Source organism: Canis lupus, chromosome 11, assembly GCF_003254725.2.
Source record: "Canis lupus dingo isolate Sandy chromosome 11, ASM325472v2, whole genome shotgun sequence".
Taxonomy (NCBI): Eukaryota; Metazoa; Chordata; class Mammalia; order Carnivora; family Canidae; genus Canis; species Canis lupus.
The window spans coordinates 56,866,868-56,884,475 of NC_064253.1; the positions used below are offsets into that span (position 1 = coordinate 56,866,868).

The window sequence follows — 17,608 nt, forward strand, 5'->3', positions numbered from 1 at the left end:
ATAGCAGAGGTGTATCTCTGTGCCTGATTATCTCCTTGGCCTTGTGCTGTCCTGCTACATATAATGCTGATGCTGGGGCTGGTGAAGTATCCCATCCTCTTTTCTCCCCTGCAATTATATCTTGTGTGGACGTCAAAGCAGAACTCTTCATATCTGCTGTTTCAAAGCTTTTAGTGAAAGCTGTTATTTAGTTTCTCATTATAGCTCTTCTGATGATGAACTCTTGGGGCTGGGCTAGGGGAGCAGTCCAAGTGATAGATACCAACCTGTGCATGGGACCACTCCTCCTATTCAAGCTTTGTTTATTGGGCCAAGCTTTTCTGCCTCTCTTTAGTAAGGATGATTATTGTCCCAGAATGTTTCTTAGTACCTCATGCAAACAGATGCTTTGAACAGACTCAGTCTTCAGAGATGTGTGAATCTTAGTGACAGGGATGATTTAGGTTTTAGACTGCAATCCCATCGTACTTTTAAAATACAATAGGTATAATACCTCAAAGAATCTCAAGCCCGAGTAGCAAGTCAGAGTAACTCAGAGCAACTCAGAGCATAATCTTGGCCGATAAACAGAATAAAAACTACTTATTCTTATTTTATATGTCTGATTGTATTGGAACCCAGTGTGAACTTTAAGGGTACAAAGAAAAGGAGGAGAAATATGCTAAATTTTATTTCTTGAGTTGTACAATTATTTTTATTTCTGTGGCCCCTAAAACTGGTTAAGCCTGTAGTTGAACAAAGATGTTATGCATTCTTATTCTTTTCCCCAGAGCAGTTCTTTATTAATATTTAGTTAATCTTCCTTAGGTTTCAAGATGTACATATATTAGATAGTAATTGGAACTGGACCTTGTGCAAGTTCCCAGTAGGAATGTAGGTAGATAGAAAAAAAAAAAAAGCAAATCCCACACCTAGGATTGAGCCTCAGGTGCTAATGCAAGTCATCAAGGGGAAGAAAGATAAGCAAAAATTGAGAGATATGGGAAACCAAGAGCATAGAGCCTCCATAACCAAATGGCCAAGATGAAAGAATAAAAGGATGATCATCTGTGCCTGAAATAGTTTGTGAAACAGTGAGAACAACAAAATAGCTCTAATAGTTTCCTGCTAAGTTTCAGCTCATGTCTTTTTTTTTTTTTCAAACACGTAAGTTTCATTTAAGGAAAAGAAAAAAATTTGTAACCTGTAGTTACATAGATGTATACTACACCTAGTTGCGGTATACTATTTGGTTGAGAGTGGTTTTTCCAATAGGTAATGTTGACTTAACTCCCTTGGGTATTTAGGTACTTGACTGCCAGTTCCTCTGAGGGTCAGCTAGGAGGAGTGGGAGACCCAAGACACTGTTGCAGAGTAGTGAGAACAAATGGGGCAAAGAGAGGCAATGAAATGTCACCAGGACAGATGTGACTAAATACAGAACCTTCTTTTTTTAAAAAAATTTTTTAAAAATTTATTCATGAGAGACGCACAGAGAGAGGCAGAGGCATAGGCAGAGGGAGAAGCAGGCTCCCTGCTGAGAGCTTGATGTGTGACCCTGCCCCAGGACCCAGGATCACAACCTCAGCCAAAGGCAGACACTCAACCGCTGAGCCATGCAGGTGTCCCTAGATACAGAACTTTCTTGACTCAGTCCACTGGGTCCTCCTTTGAAATCTAGAACTAGAAAATAACCAGGGATGGGGGACTGCTGGAGAAATGCTCTCTGAGATCTGTTTGCCAAGACCTACCTCATCATGAGCCACAGCTGCAGGAGACCTTGTGCTCTTCCTAGAGTCCCTCAGCTACTGGGTGACAGAGTCAGAAGCCAACTGAGGCCTTCCTGTCCCCAGTCTCATTTGTTTACCTCTGCAATGGGCTGAGTTTTTAAAATAATCTTTTGTTTTTTGTTTGCTATTGTTGCTATCATTTTATTGTTTATTGTTTGTTGTTGTATCTCTCATTCCCAATAGGGAGGATATAAAAATTGCTTTATGGTGTTTTCCACTCAATTCTGTGTGATTCTAGAAAGCTTAATTTGATAGATCCAGAGCAGGACCAATGGTCTTGGAGCAGGAATGAAATGACCACAGAATGCTAGTATTGTTGATTGGCTCTGCTTTCCCTGGTAGAGTATAATTAAATTAGTCATTTAAAAATTTTAAGAGTAAGATTTTTAATCTTTTAAATTCTGTGCACATAAATGTTCCATATGTATCTCTATTGTGTGAAATTCAAGTTTATTTTATAAATTCTTTTATAATTAGTTTGTCTAGAGTGAATTATGATCATCTGAAATTTATTTGGGTAGCAAAAGAATTAAAATTTCTTTTAGTTATCCTTATTTGTTCTCCTTAAAAGTAACTTAATCCTTAGAAAAGTAATCTAAGGGAGTGTCTGGCTGGCTCAGCCATAGAGCACACAGCTCTTGATCTGGGGGTCATGAGTTTCAGCCGCATGTTGGATATAGAGATTATTTTTTAAAAAATCTATTTATTTAGATATTTATTTAGAATAGATTTAAATAAATCTATTTATTATTTTTTAAATAATCTCTGGTATTAAGACAATAGTAAGAAGACTATCTTAAACTTTTGGCAGGCCAAGTAGAAAAATTCTGTAGATTTACCTTTGAGAATTCTGTGGAATCCTGAAAATTTGAGTTTTATTTTAGTTTGGGTTACTATTAGGCATACTATTCTGCAAGATTCTCCTTGGGGGAATTTTGAACATTTTGTGTCCTATGGGACTTGCTTTTTGTATGTTATGTCATATTATACTTGTGAGTGAGGTTATCAACACATTTTAAGTTTTTTTTTCCTTTTATATATGTACATATATGAAACATTTTTTTCCCTTCTTTTTCAGAATTAAATGTGAGGGAGTCTGATGTAAGAGTTTGTGATGAATCGTCATGTAAATATGGAGGAGTCTGTAAAGAAGATGGGGACGGTTTGAAATGTGCATGTCAGTTTCAGGTGAGGAAACTTACTGAAAAATTTTACATTTTAAATATTTTATTCTATATTCTTCAAATTAAAAAAGAACCCTGGAAAGAAGTTGGGTTCACAGTCTACTGAGTTTTTTTTTTGTGGCCAGATGAAGTACTATTATATTTGTACCTTCCATACTTCTTTCCTTGGGTTAAGAGGACAGACTGGCAATAAATAGGTGTGAAGATGCGGAAAAAAATTAAAGTTCTATTCAAATATAAGTTCTAATTTACACTGAAAGGAAATGAATTTCTTATTTAAAATGTTGACATTTTTGGGAGGACACCTAGGTGGCTCATTTGGTTTCAGTTCAGGTCATGGGATCAAGCCCCACATGGGATCCATGCATGCTCAGCAGGGAGTCTGATTGAAATTCTCTCTCTCCCTCTCCCTCTGCCTCCCCTCCCCAAAAAGTTTGTATTTTCCCTCCTTTCCTTCTCTTTGTAGTCTTTTTCCTGTTCATTAAATTTTTTTTTTTTTTTAAGTATAGTTGACCCACAATGTTACATTAGTTTCAAGTGTGTATGTAACAGAGGGATTCAAGTTCTTTGTGTGTTATGCTCTTCCCTTCCTTTTTTATTTGCTGCTGTCTCATCTTTTTAGGCCAAAGAATATGGCTGACTTGGTGCCTCAGGGTAGGTCAGGGTTAGAGATAAACTAGACAGGGGAACCTCAAACTAACATCTTTGCTTTTAAGATGCTCTTTTAAGTTGTGATCTGTCTCTTAAAAAAGCTAAAAAGAAAGGAAATGTGTTACATTCAATTCTTCCTTTTTACTGTAGTGATTAAATTATAATCTGGCTTCAGAATATTGCTCAGGAGAGATGGTCCCTGATTCAGGATTTGAGATGAAACAAAGAAGAAACTGGAATTTTTTCCACTCATGATCTTATTCTAATTGTATTCACCATTTTGGATTTTAAGGGAAGGAAAGGATACAGAGATTAGGGATAAAAGCATAAGACAGTATTTCTAGTAACCCTATCACCTCAGGAAGTTCCTTTATGATCCATTTGAAAAGAGAAGGCATGTTTTCTATCCTTTTCTATGATATTGTAATGAAAATCAAAATTAGAGAGCTTACATATGAAATCTCTTTGAAAACTATAAACTGTCAGAGGAAGAGTAGGGAGTTATACTATTGTCAGGATAGACAGGCTCTTCTTAGTCAAAAGGGACTTTGCAATCCACTATTTACTCACAATAGTCACCTTTGACATGGCTTTAGCCGACCTTGTGCCCATCCCTACATGGTTACTCATGCAATGAATGTTTTGGCTAGTGTGTTGTGTCTGTCTTCCCTCCCTGCACCCCAAATCCTCTTAAAAGGGATAGCAACTAAAGTGGGCTTCTTTCCTTAAAAGAAGGTATTGGTGTACATAGTGTGTATAAGCCCTTGTGGACTTTTACTTTTTTCTGTTCTTCACATTAGATAATTTCTTATGGTCTGTTTTCAGGTTCCCTGATCCTTTCTTCTGTCCTCTCCATTCAGTCCATCCAATGAGTTTTTATTTTCAGATTTTTTTTTTTTTTTTTGAGAGAAGGAGGGATTGGGAGGGGCTGAGGAAGAGGGAGAGAGAGAGAGAAAGAATCTTAAGCAGGCTCCATGCATGGTGTGGAGCCCAGTGTGTGGGGCTCGATCTCATGACCATAGGATTATAACCTAAGCTGAAACCAAGAGTCAGACACTCAACTGACTATACCACCCAGGCACCCGATAGTTTTGATTTCTTGAGATTTCCTATCTTTTCACTCATTACAGGAATATTTTCCTTGAGCATAGATGCTATTTCTGCTTTGAAATCTTTCTTAATTTGAGCATTTAGGACATCTGAGGGATCATCTCTGTTAATTTTCCACTTGAGAATGGATTATGATTTGCTTTTTCTTTGTATTAGAGTAATTTTGAATTTATCCTACACATTGTGAATGATATTTTAAGGTGTTTGAATTCTCTTAGGTTCCCCTGAAGAGTACTGTCACTTTTGAAACTGTTACGTTGGCTGAACTCAACTGTTGTGGGAAGCAACACAAATATTAGTTCATTACTTTTAGCCTTAGCTGGGCTACTTGGAGTCAGCCCCATGAGTGGTTTGGGAGTCAGCCAGAAATTTGATCTGAATTTATATACAGAATCTGGAGTCTCTTCAGACTCTCTCCTTTCTGAGTTTTTCTCTCTTTTTAGTGGCTCTGATTGCCCTGAACTCTATCTTTTGGTTTTTAATCCAGAAAGATTGTAGATTTTTAATCCAGAAAGATTTGTTTCTTTTTTTTTTAAGATTTTATTTATTTATTCATAGAGATGTTTGTTTTTTTTAAAGATTTTATTTATTCATGAAAGACACACAGAGAGAGGCAGAGACATAGCAGAGGGAGAAGCAGGCTCACTGCAGGGATCCCCATGTGGGACTTGATCCTAGGACCCCAGGATCACTACCTAAGCCGAAGGCAGACGCTCAACCACTGAGCCACCCAGGTGTCCCAGATTGTAGGTTTCTTATTGGTGTTTTAGTCACCCATGTATTGGGAAGACTGAAGCTGTTCCTTCTTCCAACTGTCTTAAATTTCTTTAGGTTAAATTCCTTGCTGTGCAATTGAGCCAATGGGATGCTCATGTGCAGATAACATTCTTAACCAATAGCAACATATCTGACTGCTTGTTTCCCCTTGGCCTCTTGGTAGTGGATTTTGTTAATCCTTTTAAGTTCTGTAAATCAGTAAAACAAAAAAAATAAAAAAAAATTTCATTTGATTATTAGAGAAACTGAAAAAGTGCTATATATTTATTGATCATTTATTTGATGAATCAGTATTTCATATTCTTTGCCCATTTTTTGGAGTATTTTCTTTTTCCCTTGTTTGATTTGTAAACATATGTACTTGAGTATATATGTGCATATACTATATACAGTACACTATTTGAGTACTTACATGTTGCTTATGAGGAGCATTATATCCATTAACAGTTCTAAATATATATGTACAGGGACGCCTGGATGGCTCAGCAGTTGGGCGTCTGCCTTCGGTTCAGGTTGTGATCCCAGGATCCAGGATCGAGTCCTGCATCAGGCTCCCTGTGAGGAGCTTGCTTCTCCCTCTGCCTGTGTCTGTGCCTCTCTCTCTCATGAATAAATAATCCTTAAAAAAATATATATGTATATGTGTATAAAAGTCTCTATAACTCATAAACTCTCATGAGAACCTATGATGTAGGTACTGTTTTTATGTTTTTCAAAGAGTAATAAATGTCCATATTAAACAACTTGAACATTATATAAGAAGATATATAATACAATGAAAAAATGTCTTCCTTTCACTCCAGACTACTGATTGCTCTTCTTGTAGGTGTTTTAATTTCTCAGTCAAGTACTAGATCACTCAATAGTATTTACCTTAGAGAGTGTTTTTTTTAAATAGATTTTATTTATTTATTCATGAGAGACACAGAGAGAGAGAGGGGCAGAGGCATAGGCAGAGGGAGAAGTAAGGCTCCATGCAGGGAGCCCGATGTGGGACTCGATTGTGGGACTCCAGGATCATGCCCTGGATCGAAGGCAGATGTTCAACTGCTGAGCCACCCAGGCTGTCGGGACCGACAGTGTTCCTTTTAGTTTATACAGATCATAAAAATGTTAAAAAGATTAGTGTCATTTTCATTTTGTTTATAATTTTTGATATAAAGAAGTTTAAAATTTTCATATCATATTTATTTTTGTCTTTATGGTTCTGCTTTTCGTTAATTGAAAATCTTTCCCTACAACTCTGAGATTATAAAGAAATAGCCTTTTTGACCTGTTTAATGTATTTGGACAGCTAGAAAATCCTCTCATGATCTGTCTGGATTCTTACATGGTGGCAAAGCCAGAAAGAGAAAGAAAAGTTAGGAGTTGAGATCACTAGACGTTTATCCAGTGCTTGCTTTGTGCTCAGTGCTAGATGCTGAGGATATAAAGATGTTTGAAGACAAGTTGCTTGCCCTGTCGGAGCAAACTGCCTAAGGGCTTACAGCATGATTTGATCCTGCTGCTGAACGAACCTTCCTTTGACTACTCTGCCTTCTTATAATTTATAAATCTATTCAAGTTAGACTTAGGTTATTGCCAGTTGAAGAAAAATCACCTCATATGTCCATTAAACACTTCTCTGCTGGGCGTTTTGGCAGTATCTTTCAATTCATTTAAAAAACTTGCTTATGATTCAGCATGCTTTTAGTGTTAACATGAGCTTTCTGGCATATAATTTAAACACATTTTAACATCACAGAATTTTAAATGAAGTCTAAAATTGTTTTTTTCAGTCTGCTAATAAGAGCTATTATATCTTACCACATTATATAAACAAAGCTACTTTTATTTTGTACCAATAAAAACGATCAAAATTGCATCTTTCCATTAAAACTTGGGTTATGGGGGTAGCGTAGTTGATTATGCATCCAACTCTTGGTTTCAGCCTTGGTCATGATCTCAGGGTTGTGAGCTTGAGCCCCTCGTTTTGTTCTGTGGTCAGCGTGGAGTCTGCTTAAGACTCTCCCTCTCCTTCTGCCCCTCCCACTTGTGCTCTCTGTCTCCAATAAATCTTTATTTTATTTTATTTTTTAAAAGATTTTATTTATTCATGAGAGACAGAGAGAGAGAGAGAGAGAGACAGAGGCAGAGACACAGGCAGAGGGAGAAGCAGGCTCCATGCAGGGAGCCCGATGTGGGACTCGATCCCCAGACCAGGACTACGCGCTGAGCCGAAGGCAGATGCTCAACCGCTGAGCTACCGAGGCGTCCCTCCAATAAATCTTTAAAAGAAAAACAAAAACAACAAAAATCTTGGGTTATGTACAATGAGGAGTTCTTACGACTTTTCTCCTATTTTCTTTCTTCCTCTTTGATTTTCTCTTAGAGTTCTCTGGACTATGTCTTTTTTCCTGAATTTATCAGTATCTGCTCTTGCTAGGTGTCATGCCCTCTTATAAGATCTTTGTATTAGGGTTCTCCAGAGAAATAGAACCAGTAGGAAATAAATAAATAAATACACACACACACACACACACACACACACCCAGGATGAGGGGTAAGTGGAGCGTGTTTATATTATAAGGGATTGGTTTGCTTGATTATGGAGGCTGAAAAATCTCATAATCTGCTGTCTGTTTGCTGGAGGTTGAGGAAAACTGGTAGTTTAGTTCCAGTCCAAGCCTGAAGGCCTCAGAACCAGGAGAATATGCATGTCCAAAATCAACAGGAAGGGAAACCCAATTCTCCTTTCCCCTGCTTTTTTGTTCTACTTAGGCTCTCAGGGATTGGATGATCCCATCAACATTGGAGAGAGAGCTTACTCAATCCATTGATTCAAATGAAAATTCATCCAGAAACACCCTCATAGAACATCCAGAAATAATGTTTAATCTGGGAACTGTGGGGCCTAGTCAGGTTGGCACATAAAATTGACCATCACAACCTTGTTATTATTTTCTTATTTATTGTATTCAGCACAGTTCTTGACTGTATTAAGAATTTACTGTGACCAGAAATAAATGCTAAAGATGGATTTCTCTTATTTAATTCTCACAACAACTTTAGTAGGTAGATGCTTATTATAATTACCATTTTACATGTGGGGAAAATGGTGATGATGCTAGTCCACAGTCATATGGATAGTGTGTGTTTTTTGTGTGTGTTTTCTATAGCGTTTACCTTGGGACTTTGCATTCTAGAGGTATTGAATAAATGAATTTTGCTAATAATAAAATGACATTATGGGGCACCTGGGTGTCTCAGTCGGTTAAGTATCTGCCTTCAGCTTAGGTCATGATCCCAGGGTCCTGGCATCTAGCCCCATATTGGGCTCTCTGCTCTGCTTCTTCCTCTCCTTCTGCCTGCTGTTCCCCCTGCTTTTGTGTGCTCTGTCTCTGTCAAATAAATAAATAAAATCTTAAAAAGAATAAAATGACATTATATAATTAGTGTGTCTTAGCTTATTGCAGACATTGCCAAGAATTTCCCTCTTACCTGTCTTGATTTTTATAGGAAGCAAATGAAGTAGATAACATGAGATTTTCATTCTCATTTTAATGGTTAGTTGATAGTTATTTTCATTATAAATGTGAAAAAAGATGTGATAAAGTGATACTTTAAAAAAAAAACAAATAAAAGAACAAATGATTCTGTAGAAGTATGTCATAATACTATGGTATTACATTCATGAATATGAAGTAAGCTATTAATATTCATGCCTAGTTTTGAGAATTTATTTTTGTTTCTTTTGCAGTGCCATACAAATTACATTCCTGTCTGTGGATCAAATGGGGACACTTATCAAAATGAATGCTTTCTCCGAAGGGCTGCTTGTAAGCACCAGAAAGAGATAACAGTAGTAGCAAGAGGACCATGCTACTCTGGTATGTGCGGTATTTTTCTGAATAAATGTTAGAAATGATTCCACCATGATTTCTAAAAGGAAATTTCCAGTCAGAGGTGTATTCTCAGAACTGCTGTGTGGATCAGATGTGTGGGGAGTGAAGGAGCTCTTTTTTGTTTGCATTTCATGTTGTTGCTTTTTAACCCCAGATGGTCTAATACTTTACTTCTCTTACATTGTTAATGTTTCCTGCCATTTTCGTGGGGACTTTGCTGCGTATCTTTTGCCTTATGGTTTGAATATTAGAACAGGATTTGGTGTGGGAAATGATACTGGGTTTGTTTTGTTGATTTTTATTTTCTTGGCATGGGAAAGGGTGGAGAATATCCGTAGAAAGCCATTAGTGGCATTTCAGGATGTGTCTCTTTCCAAGCTTGTCTCTTTTTATATCTTTTCTATTCTGCCTGCCAATCCTTGTCACCTATCTTCCTCCAGTTTTTTGCATTTCCTTCCTTCTCTTTTCCTTCCTGAATCTGTAGTAGTTAATTTTGGAAGGCACTGATGTAAGTTTCTTACTTGCATTTGTATTTGGGGACAGGGATATAGGTGAAGTATTATAATTAGAATTACTGGATGAAGGTTAGTAGTAAAGGTGTGGACACTTCTTATATACTGTATTTCTTTCCCTATATATTACAGTGCCCATGTTCAGAATTTTTACTGGGGCTCCATTACATAAGCATGAGGGATCTATTGTCCATGTGGTTGATCTCCAACTCCAGGTCTGCTAATACCATGTGAATGAGAGCTCCCCACTCTAAGGTTGGTCCTTGTGGTGTGCCCAGGCTTCACTCTAGGACTGTTGAGTGTGGCCAGCCTTCACCCTAAGATCTGATATGGTCAGCACCCTACTTAAACATGACATTTCCATTAGGTATGATATAGATTACCTTCCAGAAGCTAAGGGCAAAGACCAGACCTATCTTTGGACAAGGCTATATTCTTTTCCTTATACCAAATAATTAGGTGCTTGGTGAAATGATTGTGTTCTTAGGCCAATAGACTATCATTTGTTGTGATTCTTTTAATTTTTAATTTTTTTTTATTTATTTATGATAGTCATACAGAGAGAGAGAGAGAGAGAGAGAGAGGCAGAGACATAGGCAGAGGGAGAAGCAGGCTCCATGCACCGGGAGCCCGACGTGGGATTCGATCCCGGGTCTCCAGGATCGTGCCCTGGGCCAAAGGCAGGCGCTAAACCGCTGTGCCACCCAGGGTTCCCTTGTTGTGATTCTTATATATTTCTCTAAGTACCTTGTGTTTCACAGACTTGGTTTAGAAACTAAAAAAGAACATAGACCTCTTTATAATCCCAAGTTAATTATATATCCCTTATACCCTTATGAGGAGCATGTATTGAAGACACAAAGTATTTTGATAGGCAGTGAACATTAAACAATAGAAGAAGGTGGTAGATTGGAAAGAGCACTGCACTGGGGTTGAAAGACTTGATGTTAACTCCAGCTCTTGTTTACTATATGACCTTGGACAAGTCACTTAGCCCCTCTGAGCCCTAGTTACTTAAATTATTAAATTGGATATCATCTCTTGGGATTGTTAAATGAAGATTGAATGAGTTAAACTGTGAGGTGCTGTATTGATCTCATTAGTTGCTTGGTGGGCCAGTGTTGTTCCTCTCATTTGCTCTTTTTATTGGTCCTGGTCCCTGTGCTAGAAATAACATTCTCCTTTGTTTACTTGAAAACTCCTTTCTTTTGCCTTAAGATTGAGGTTTAGCCTTTTTTCCTCTGAAATTTTTTCTTCTGTGGTATCTCCTGGCAGAGTTTGTTTACACTTTGTGCATATCTCTCTGTATATATCATACTGTATCTCATTTATCTGACACGTGTGCCTCCTGCCGCCAGAGCAGTTGCTTCTCAACAGGAAGGCAATTTGCCTGCTGAGGGAGGTATATCATAGTCCCAGGGTTGGGGTGGAGTTGCATGGATGGGGGAAGACATGTGTGCAATGAAAATATAATCTACAAGAAGAACTCAATCTTATCAGAGTAGTCACTATTTATTTATTTATTTATTTATTTTTTAGAATTTTAAAGGACACTAAAGGAAGGTATGAGGTATTATATTTATTAAAATTGGGCATGGGTTGAAAACAGATTGTGAGTAACTCATGCACTGGGACTTTCTTACTTATCAATTTATTTGTGGGATTTATCATGTTGCCTAGCACATAATATGTACCCAGCCAATGTACATAGAATAGAAGGAAAAGTTTGGTCATAAAACAATTTTAAATTGAGTTCCTTTATTTCTTGTCTTTCTTTTTCTGCTCTTCCATTCTTTTCCTCCTTACTCAGATGTAATTATTTATGATTGATCAATCAAAACTGAGTGCAATTTAAGACTTTATAAAATCCTATGAAGATTTTATAGTGGATATTACAAAAAATATGTATTCTTCTAGTTCCTTCTGTTTCTACCATGTTTTGGGGATTTGATTATTGTCTGAAGTATGTTAAAGGGAAAGGAGTGATATTGTGAAGGGTGTTAAAGGGAAAGGAGTGATATTGTGAAGGGTGTTAAAGGGAAAGGAGTGATATTGTGAAGGGTGTTGTCTCTCACTCTGGGGAACCATTTGAAATATCGGAGTGAGTTCCTGAACCTGTGTCTCCCTCATCCCCTGAAAATGCTGGGTAAAGTGTGTCAGGTTCTTTACTTGCCATCTCTGCTTTTTTTTCTATACCATGCTGGTGATACTATAGCATTACTCCCTTTGTAACGTGCTCTGCACCATATGTTGGCCTTTTTAGGATTGATAGGGTAAATACTTGATATTAATTACATTTTAGGCTGACTTCTTGCTGATAATTTTGAGGCAGCCTCTTTAATTTTGTTAATAATGAGTGTCTCACCTACACTGGTCAGAGTCATTCTGGCTAGGTTTCCTAGAGAAAGCTAATTTTATCAGTAACATGAAAACCTCAATTCTGAAGTTCTTTCCTTTTAAGCCTTTAGGCTTTTTCTTACCTTTTGGCTTTTGGCATTTATCCACAGATTTCATTAAGATTTTTGGAGCAAGACCCAAAGCTCTTTTCCTCCCTTTCTAATAAAAGTAGCTTATTCATTATTCCTCTCAAGCTTTAACAAAATTAAATTTTTTTTACCTCTTAAGTGAGTTAATTAAAATTATTTTTATATAGCCATTTACTTTACAGTATTTATTGTCCTTTACTCTGTGCAAGGCACCTGCATGTTTCCTAAATGGGCTACAAAAGTTGTATGAGGTATAGATGAATTTATGTCCAAGAAATTTTTATTTGGAGAAAGACATGGAATAGGTAGATAAAAGTAATTTAGTTTAGTTCTAGATCAAAAAAATGAGAAAAACGCTACATGAGAATTGCTATCACAGTTTGATTTTTTTTTTTTTAAGATTTTATCTGTTTATTCATGAGAGACACAGAGAGAGGCAAAGACACAGGCAGAGGGAGAAGCAGGCTCCCCGCAAGGAGCCCGATGTGGGACTTGATCCTGGATCCCGGGATCATGCCTTGTCCCGATACAGTTTGATTTTTTAAAAAACACAAAGTATCTTTTTTTTTTTTTTTTAAAGATTTTATTTATTTATTCATGAGCGACAGAGAGAGAGAGAGACAGAGACACAGGCAGAGGGAGAAGCAGGCTCCCACAAGGAGCCCATGTGGGACCAGATCCTGGATCCTGGGATCATGCTCTGTCCTGATACAGTTTGATTTTTTTTTTAAAACAAAGTATCTTTTTTTAAAAAAGATTTTATTTATTTATTCATGAGTGACAGAGAGAGAGAGAGGGAGAGAGAGGAGAGAGAGGAGAGAGAGAGGCAGAGACACAGGCAGAGGGAGAAGCAGGCTCCATGCAGGGAACCTGACGTGGGACTCGATCTCGGGTCTCCAGGATCACACCCTGGGCTGCAGGCGGCGCTAAACCACTGCACCATTGGGGCTGCCCCTACAGTTTGATTTTTTAAAAAAGATTTATTTTTTTAAAAAAAGGTGAGCAGTGGGGATAGAGGTAGGGAGGTAGAAGGAGAGAGAGAGAATCTTGAGCAGACTCCCTAATGAGTGCGGTGCCCAATGCTGGGCTTGATCTCACAACCCTGAGGTCATGACCTGAGCCAAAACCAAGAATGAGATGCTCAACTGACTGGACCACCCAGGCACCTCATCACAGTTTGACTTTTGATAGGAAATTTTCCTGTTGGGTAAGATAAAATTTTTAATGAAAATGTTTTCCCCCAGTGAAAATATTTCTTTTTTTCTTTCTTTTTTTTTTTTTAGTGAAAATATTTCTATTCACTGTTTGTTTTTCTTCTCAGATAATGGCTCTGGATCTGGAGAAGGAGGTGAGTTTCAAGTATCCCTTTAAAGGACATTTGTATTCTGTCATTTTCTGTTTTTAGTAGCTTTATTGAGTAAAATTCACGTACCCTACAGTTCACTCATTTAAAATGTACAATTTAGTGGCTTTTAATATAGTCACAGAGTTATGCATTCACCACCACAGTCAACTTTAGAACATTTTTGTTATTCCAGAAAGAAACTCTTAGCCATCACTTCCAACACCTCTGTTCACTAACCCTAGGGCACTTTGTTTTATGCAGTTATTTTTCACTAAAATTTTGTTGACACACAAAGTGGAAATGTTGTACCTCCCATTAAACTGAGATTGCACAAAAGTGCCTTCTCCTTGGGGATCATCCCCACAAGTGATTTTGGATTGGACCGAAGTATTGGTAAATCTCTAACTCCTTGCTTACAGATTTTTGCTCATAAGGAATTTTCAAAAGGTGCAGGGTTATAAAACTCTGAAATGATTTGTACACGGCAAAGAGAAGGCTAGCAGAAAAACTAGTGGAATCTATGTAATTTTGTTTTACAAATATAATTAAAAAAAAACAAATATATAAATTACTTCTGTTTAAAAAAGTAATGACTGGTAATAGCATTTAACAAGAGTTTATTCTAAATGGTCAGAATTAAGAATGATGATTTCAAGTCTAATGAAGCTGTAATACTGTCAACTGTATGCAAAATAATGCTGGAATTACTGTGGGTATACACTCAAAGAAAACTTACTCTTGTTAAATTCACATTTAAACAAATGAAAATTTATAGTCACAATCCTTCCAATACTACCTGAAACCTTACTTCAGATTTCCACATTTCGTAGAATCCTAAAATGTCAGAGTTAGAAGACACTTCAAAGGTCACTTTAGAGAAATGGAAGAACCATCCTGAGAAGTTCAGTGATGACAGTTTCAGGGGAAAAAAAAAATTAAAGCTTTCCAACAATCAAATATGATTTAAATGGACATGTTCAAGCAGAAGCTTCAGGATCACATGTGAAGGATCAGACCATCAATTCTAGATCTTAGAGCTGGAAAAGATTTTAAGAGAGATCATGTAGGCTAGTCCCTGTGGTCAGCCACTCAGTAAGGAGATTGTCATTGTTTTTATACTAGGGAAGTGGAAGTTGACCTTAAGATTTGTTTATTTAGTGTAAATACTAGATGTCTTTCTCTGAGGATGTACATGGACAATTTTTTTTAGGGAGTATGAGTTTAGAAAGGCAAAGGGGTTTGTGCAGATAAGTACATAAACTTAAGTGAGCTTGTGGTGACTGTACAATTTCCTGATGTTTCTGAAGCCTCAGAAATACATAGGATTGTGATTCCTGGTATCTGGGAATGTTCATGAGAACTTGGGAACGATTTCTACCTAAAGTGTAGGCAGACACTAAAAATGGAAAGTTCGGAAATATTACCAAACAGGCATATTAGGTTTATGGAGTCTTCCTTTTAATATCTTCTTTACTGAGTGACACCCCCTGAATAATAAAAGGTATTCTTTTCCAAACCAGAATGAGAGATCCCTTGAGTAAGCTGAATCCCTAAATTGGCCTCAGAACACATCTCTCTGCCCAGTTTGAGAGTGTCAGGCTAGGATTCATTCTAGTTGAGCACCACAAATGTGTAAGCCCTTAAATGTCAGATATGAGTTGGGGACTTAGTGGTATGCAGTTTTGTTTTTGTTTTGTTTTGTTTTGTTTTTGTGCGGATGATAGGAGACCACACACTTCTGCATTCTTATTTCTGGCTGTGCTAAGTGACAAAGTAGAAAAAGAGGCAAGTCTTTTGTAGGGAGACCCCTTTCCTTTTACAGATTTGGAGATAATTTTTTTTTTTTAATTCTGGAATTTGTTATGTAGTAAGAAAGGCAGGTATAAAACTGATGTGTGAGGAAGAAGTGGTTATACTCTATTGCATTTAATCATTTATTTGCTGACCAGCATCACACAGGCAAATATTTCAATATGGTAATCACTGGACCAAATTTATTATCCATGTTTTATTTTCTCTCTTATTTAATGTTTATGTGGTAATTCTTACAAAGGCAATTAATTATCAAAACCTATATTGCACCTCTATACATAGGTTAAGGGATTATTTTGCTAGCACTAATACTTGTTTTCCTCATAGAATATGTTGTACTCTGTATTGCAACATTTTTGGGGCACAAGCATTGATAGATTTTGGAAGTGATTGTTTTCAAGAACTCAGGTACATTTTCCCTAGAAGTAAGATAATGGCTGCTGAAAACGTGAAGCTTATCTGGAAAGGAACCCAACTTTTGGTTGAAAATTTAATTTTTCTTTTTAAACAGAAGAGGAAGGGTCAGGGGCAGAAGTTCACAGAAAACACTCCAAGTGTGGACCTTGCAAATATAAAGCTGAGTGTGATGAAGATGCAGAAAATGTTGGGTGAGTTGATTGAGGGAAAGGGATGCACTTACTTGGAGGTTAATCATCAGCCCTATTATATTGTAGGACGTTATCTTTGAACCTGGTTGTATATATTTTGTGTGTGTCTTCTATATTTTTTTATTGTTGGTCTATTAATTTTTCTCTTATGTTGATATAATATTGCTATTTAAGTTAAAATGTTTGTGGTTTTAGAATGAGAATCCATGTTTTTTTTTTTTTTTTTAGGTTTACCTCTGCCTTTATTTTTATTGGCAGTTTTATATATTTTATACTAAGTGGTAATTTTATTTTTCAAAAATACTTTATTCTGAATTATCCTACCATTATACTTTCTACTAGTATCATTAAGTTTCTCTTTTCTTGCATTTTTATGCAGAAACTTTTCATATATTTCAGTGTATTAAGAAAAATCCAACACTACTTCAAAATTTAAGACACAATAATTATTATGTAAGAGTACAATATTTTTAGAAATCCCAGTTGCACACACATTATGTTTTATTTTCTCACTCATGTTCAGCCTTCAGTAAGGTGGGTTTTGTAGCTGACAGCATTGTCTGTTCAATTTTCAGATGGTATGTGGTGAAATAGCAGCAATATTGACATCATCAACACAGTCATGTTTGTTTCTTCCTTTCTTCCCCAGGTTCCTGTTTATTTATTCCCAGTCTTAACCTCTCATTTCTGTATGGTGGTTGCTTTTTGTACAGTTGATTCTAAAAGCTTTAATGCTGACTTCAGGACCTTATAGCACAAATGGATCTTCACTCCCCCAATTTCCCCTTAGTGTGTATTTTTAAAGCACTCATTTCATAGAGATTTGTACTTTCTTCCTTACTCATATTTTTACTGTGTGTTTTCTGGTTCCATGTTTTATTCAGCCCTTAAATACATAGGTCTTTCACTGAACAGTAGTAATATGGTTCAAATAGCTTAATGCCCAAAGTGAGTTTTTACAAATCAGGATCACACCATGTTCAGGATTATGGTTGAAAATCAGCTATTTGGATGGTACATGGTGAAATTAATGTCTGATAATTTACTTTGTATATATTTTAAAGTTGGTGAGAATTGGCACAAGATAAGTTTAGTAAAAAGTGAATTTAGCAAAACTTTAGTTTGTTCTGTGTCTACATTTTGGTCACTTGGATTGACATGTGTCCATCCATTTCAGTTAGAGTGATTTGATTTGAAAGTACATGTTTTCCAAAGTAGATATGGGTCTACAGAACAGGAAAGAAATGAGCTCTATGGACTGGCAGAGAGAACAGTTAATAGGTGTTATGTTCTCTTCTTGTTTTTGCTAGTCATATGGCATGATGAAATACTGGTGTGTGTGTGTGTGTGTGTGTGTGTGTGTGTGTGTGTGTGTATTTTTGTAGAGATTTAGTACTTTTTAGGGTTTTCCCTCAGGACTGTTCTATAAAGATGTTCAGAGTCAAAGTAGTTGTCAGTGATTGATTAACT

The 17,608-nt window shown here is 36.8% G+C and overlaps 1 protein-coding gene across 2 annotated transcripts in view; it reads left to right on the forward strand.

Moving 5' to 3' along the window:
• TMEFF1 (transmembrane protein with EGF like and two follistatin like domains 1) overlaps positions 1 to 17,608 on the forward strand; it is a 79,716-nt gene that overhangs the window by 18,731 nt on the left and 43,377 nt on the right. For both annotated transcript variants that reach the window (XM_025433370.2, XM_025433369.2), the window contains exons 2-5: positions 2,848 to 2,957; positions 9,231 to 9,360; positions 13,695 to 13,721; positions 16,042 to 16,138. In XM_025433370.2, the coding sequence (XP_025289155.1) occupies positions 2,848 to 2,957; positions 9,231 to 9,360; positions 13,695 to 13,721; positions 16,042 to 16,138 (364 nt within the window). The remainder of the gene's footprint in view (positions 1 to 2,847; positions 2,958 to 9,230; positions 9,361 to 13,694; positions 13,722 to 16,041; positions 16,139 to 17,608) is intronic.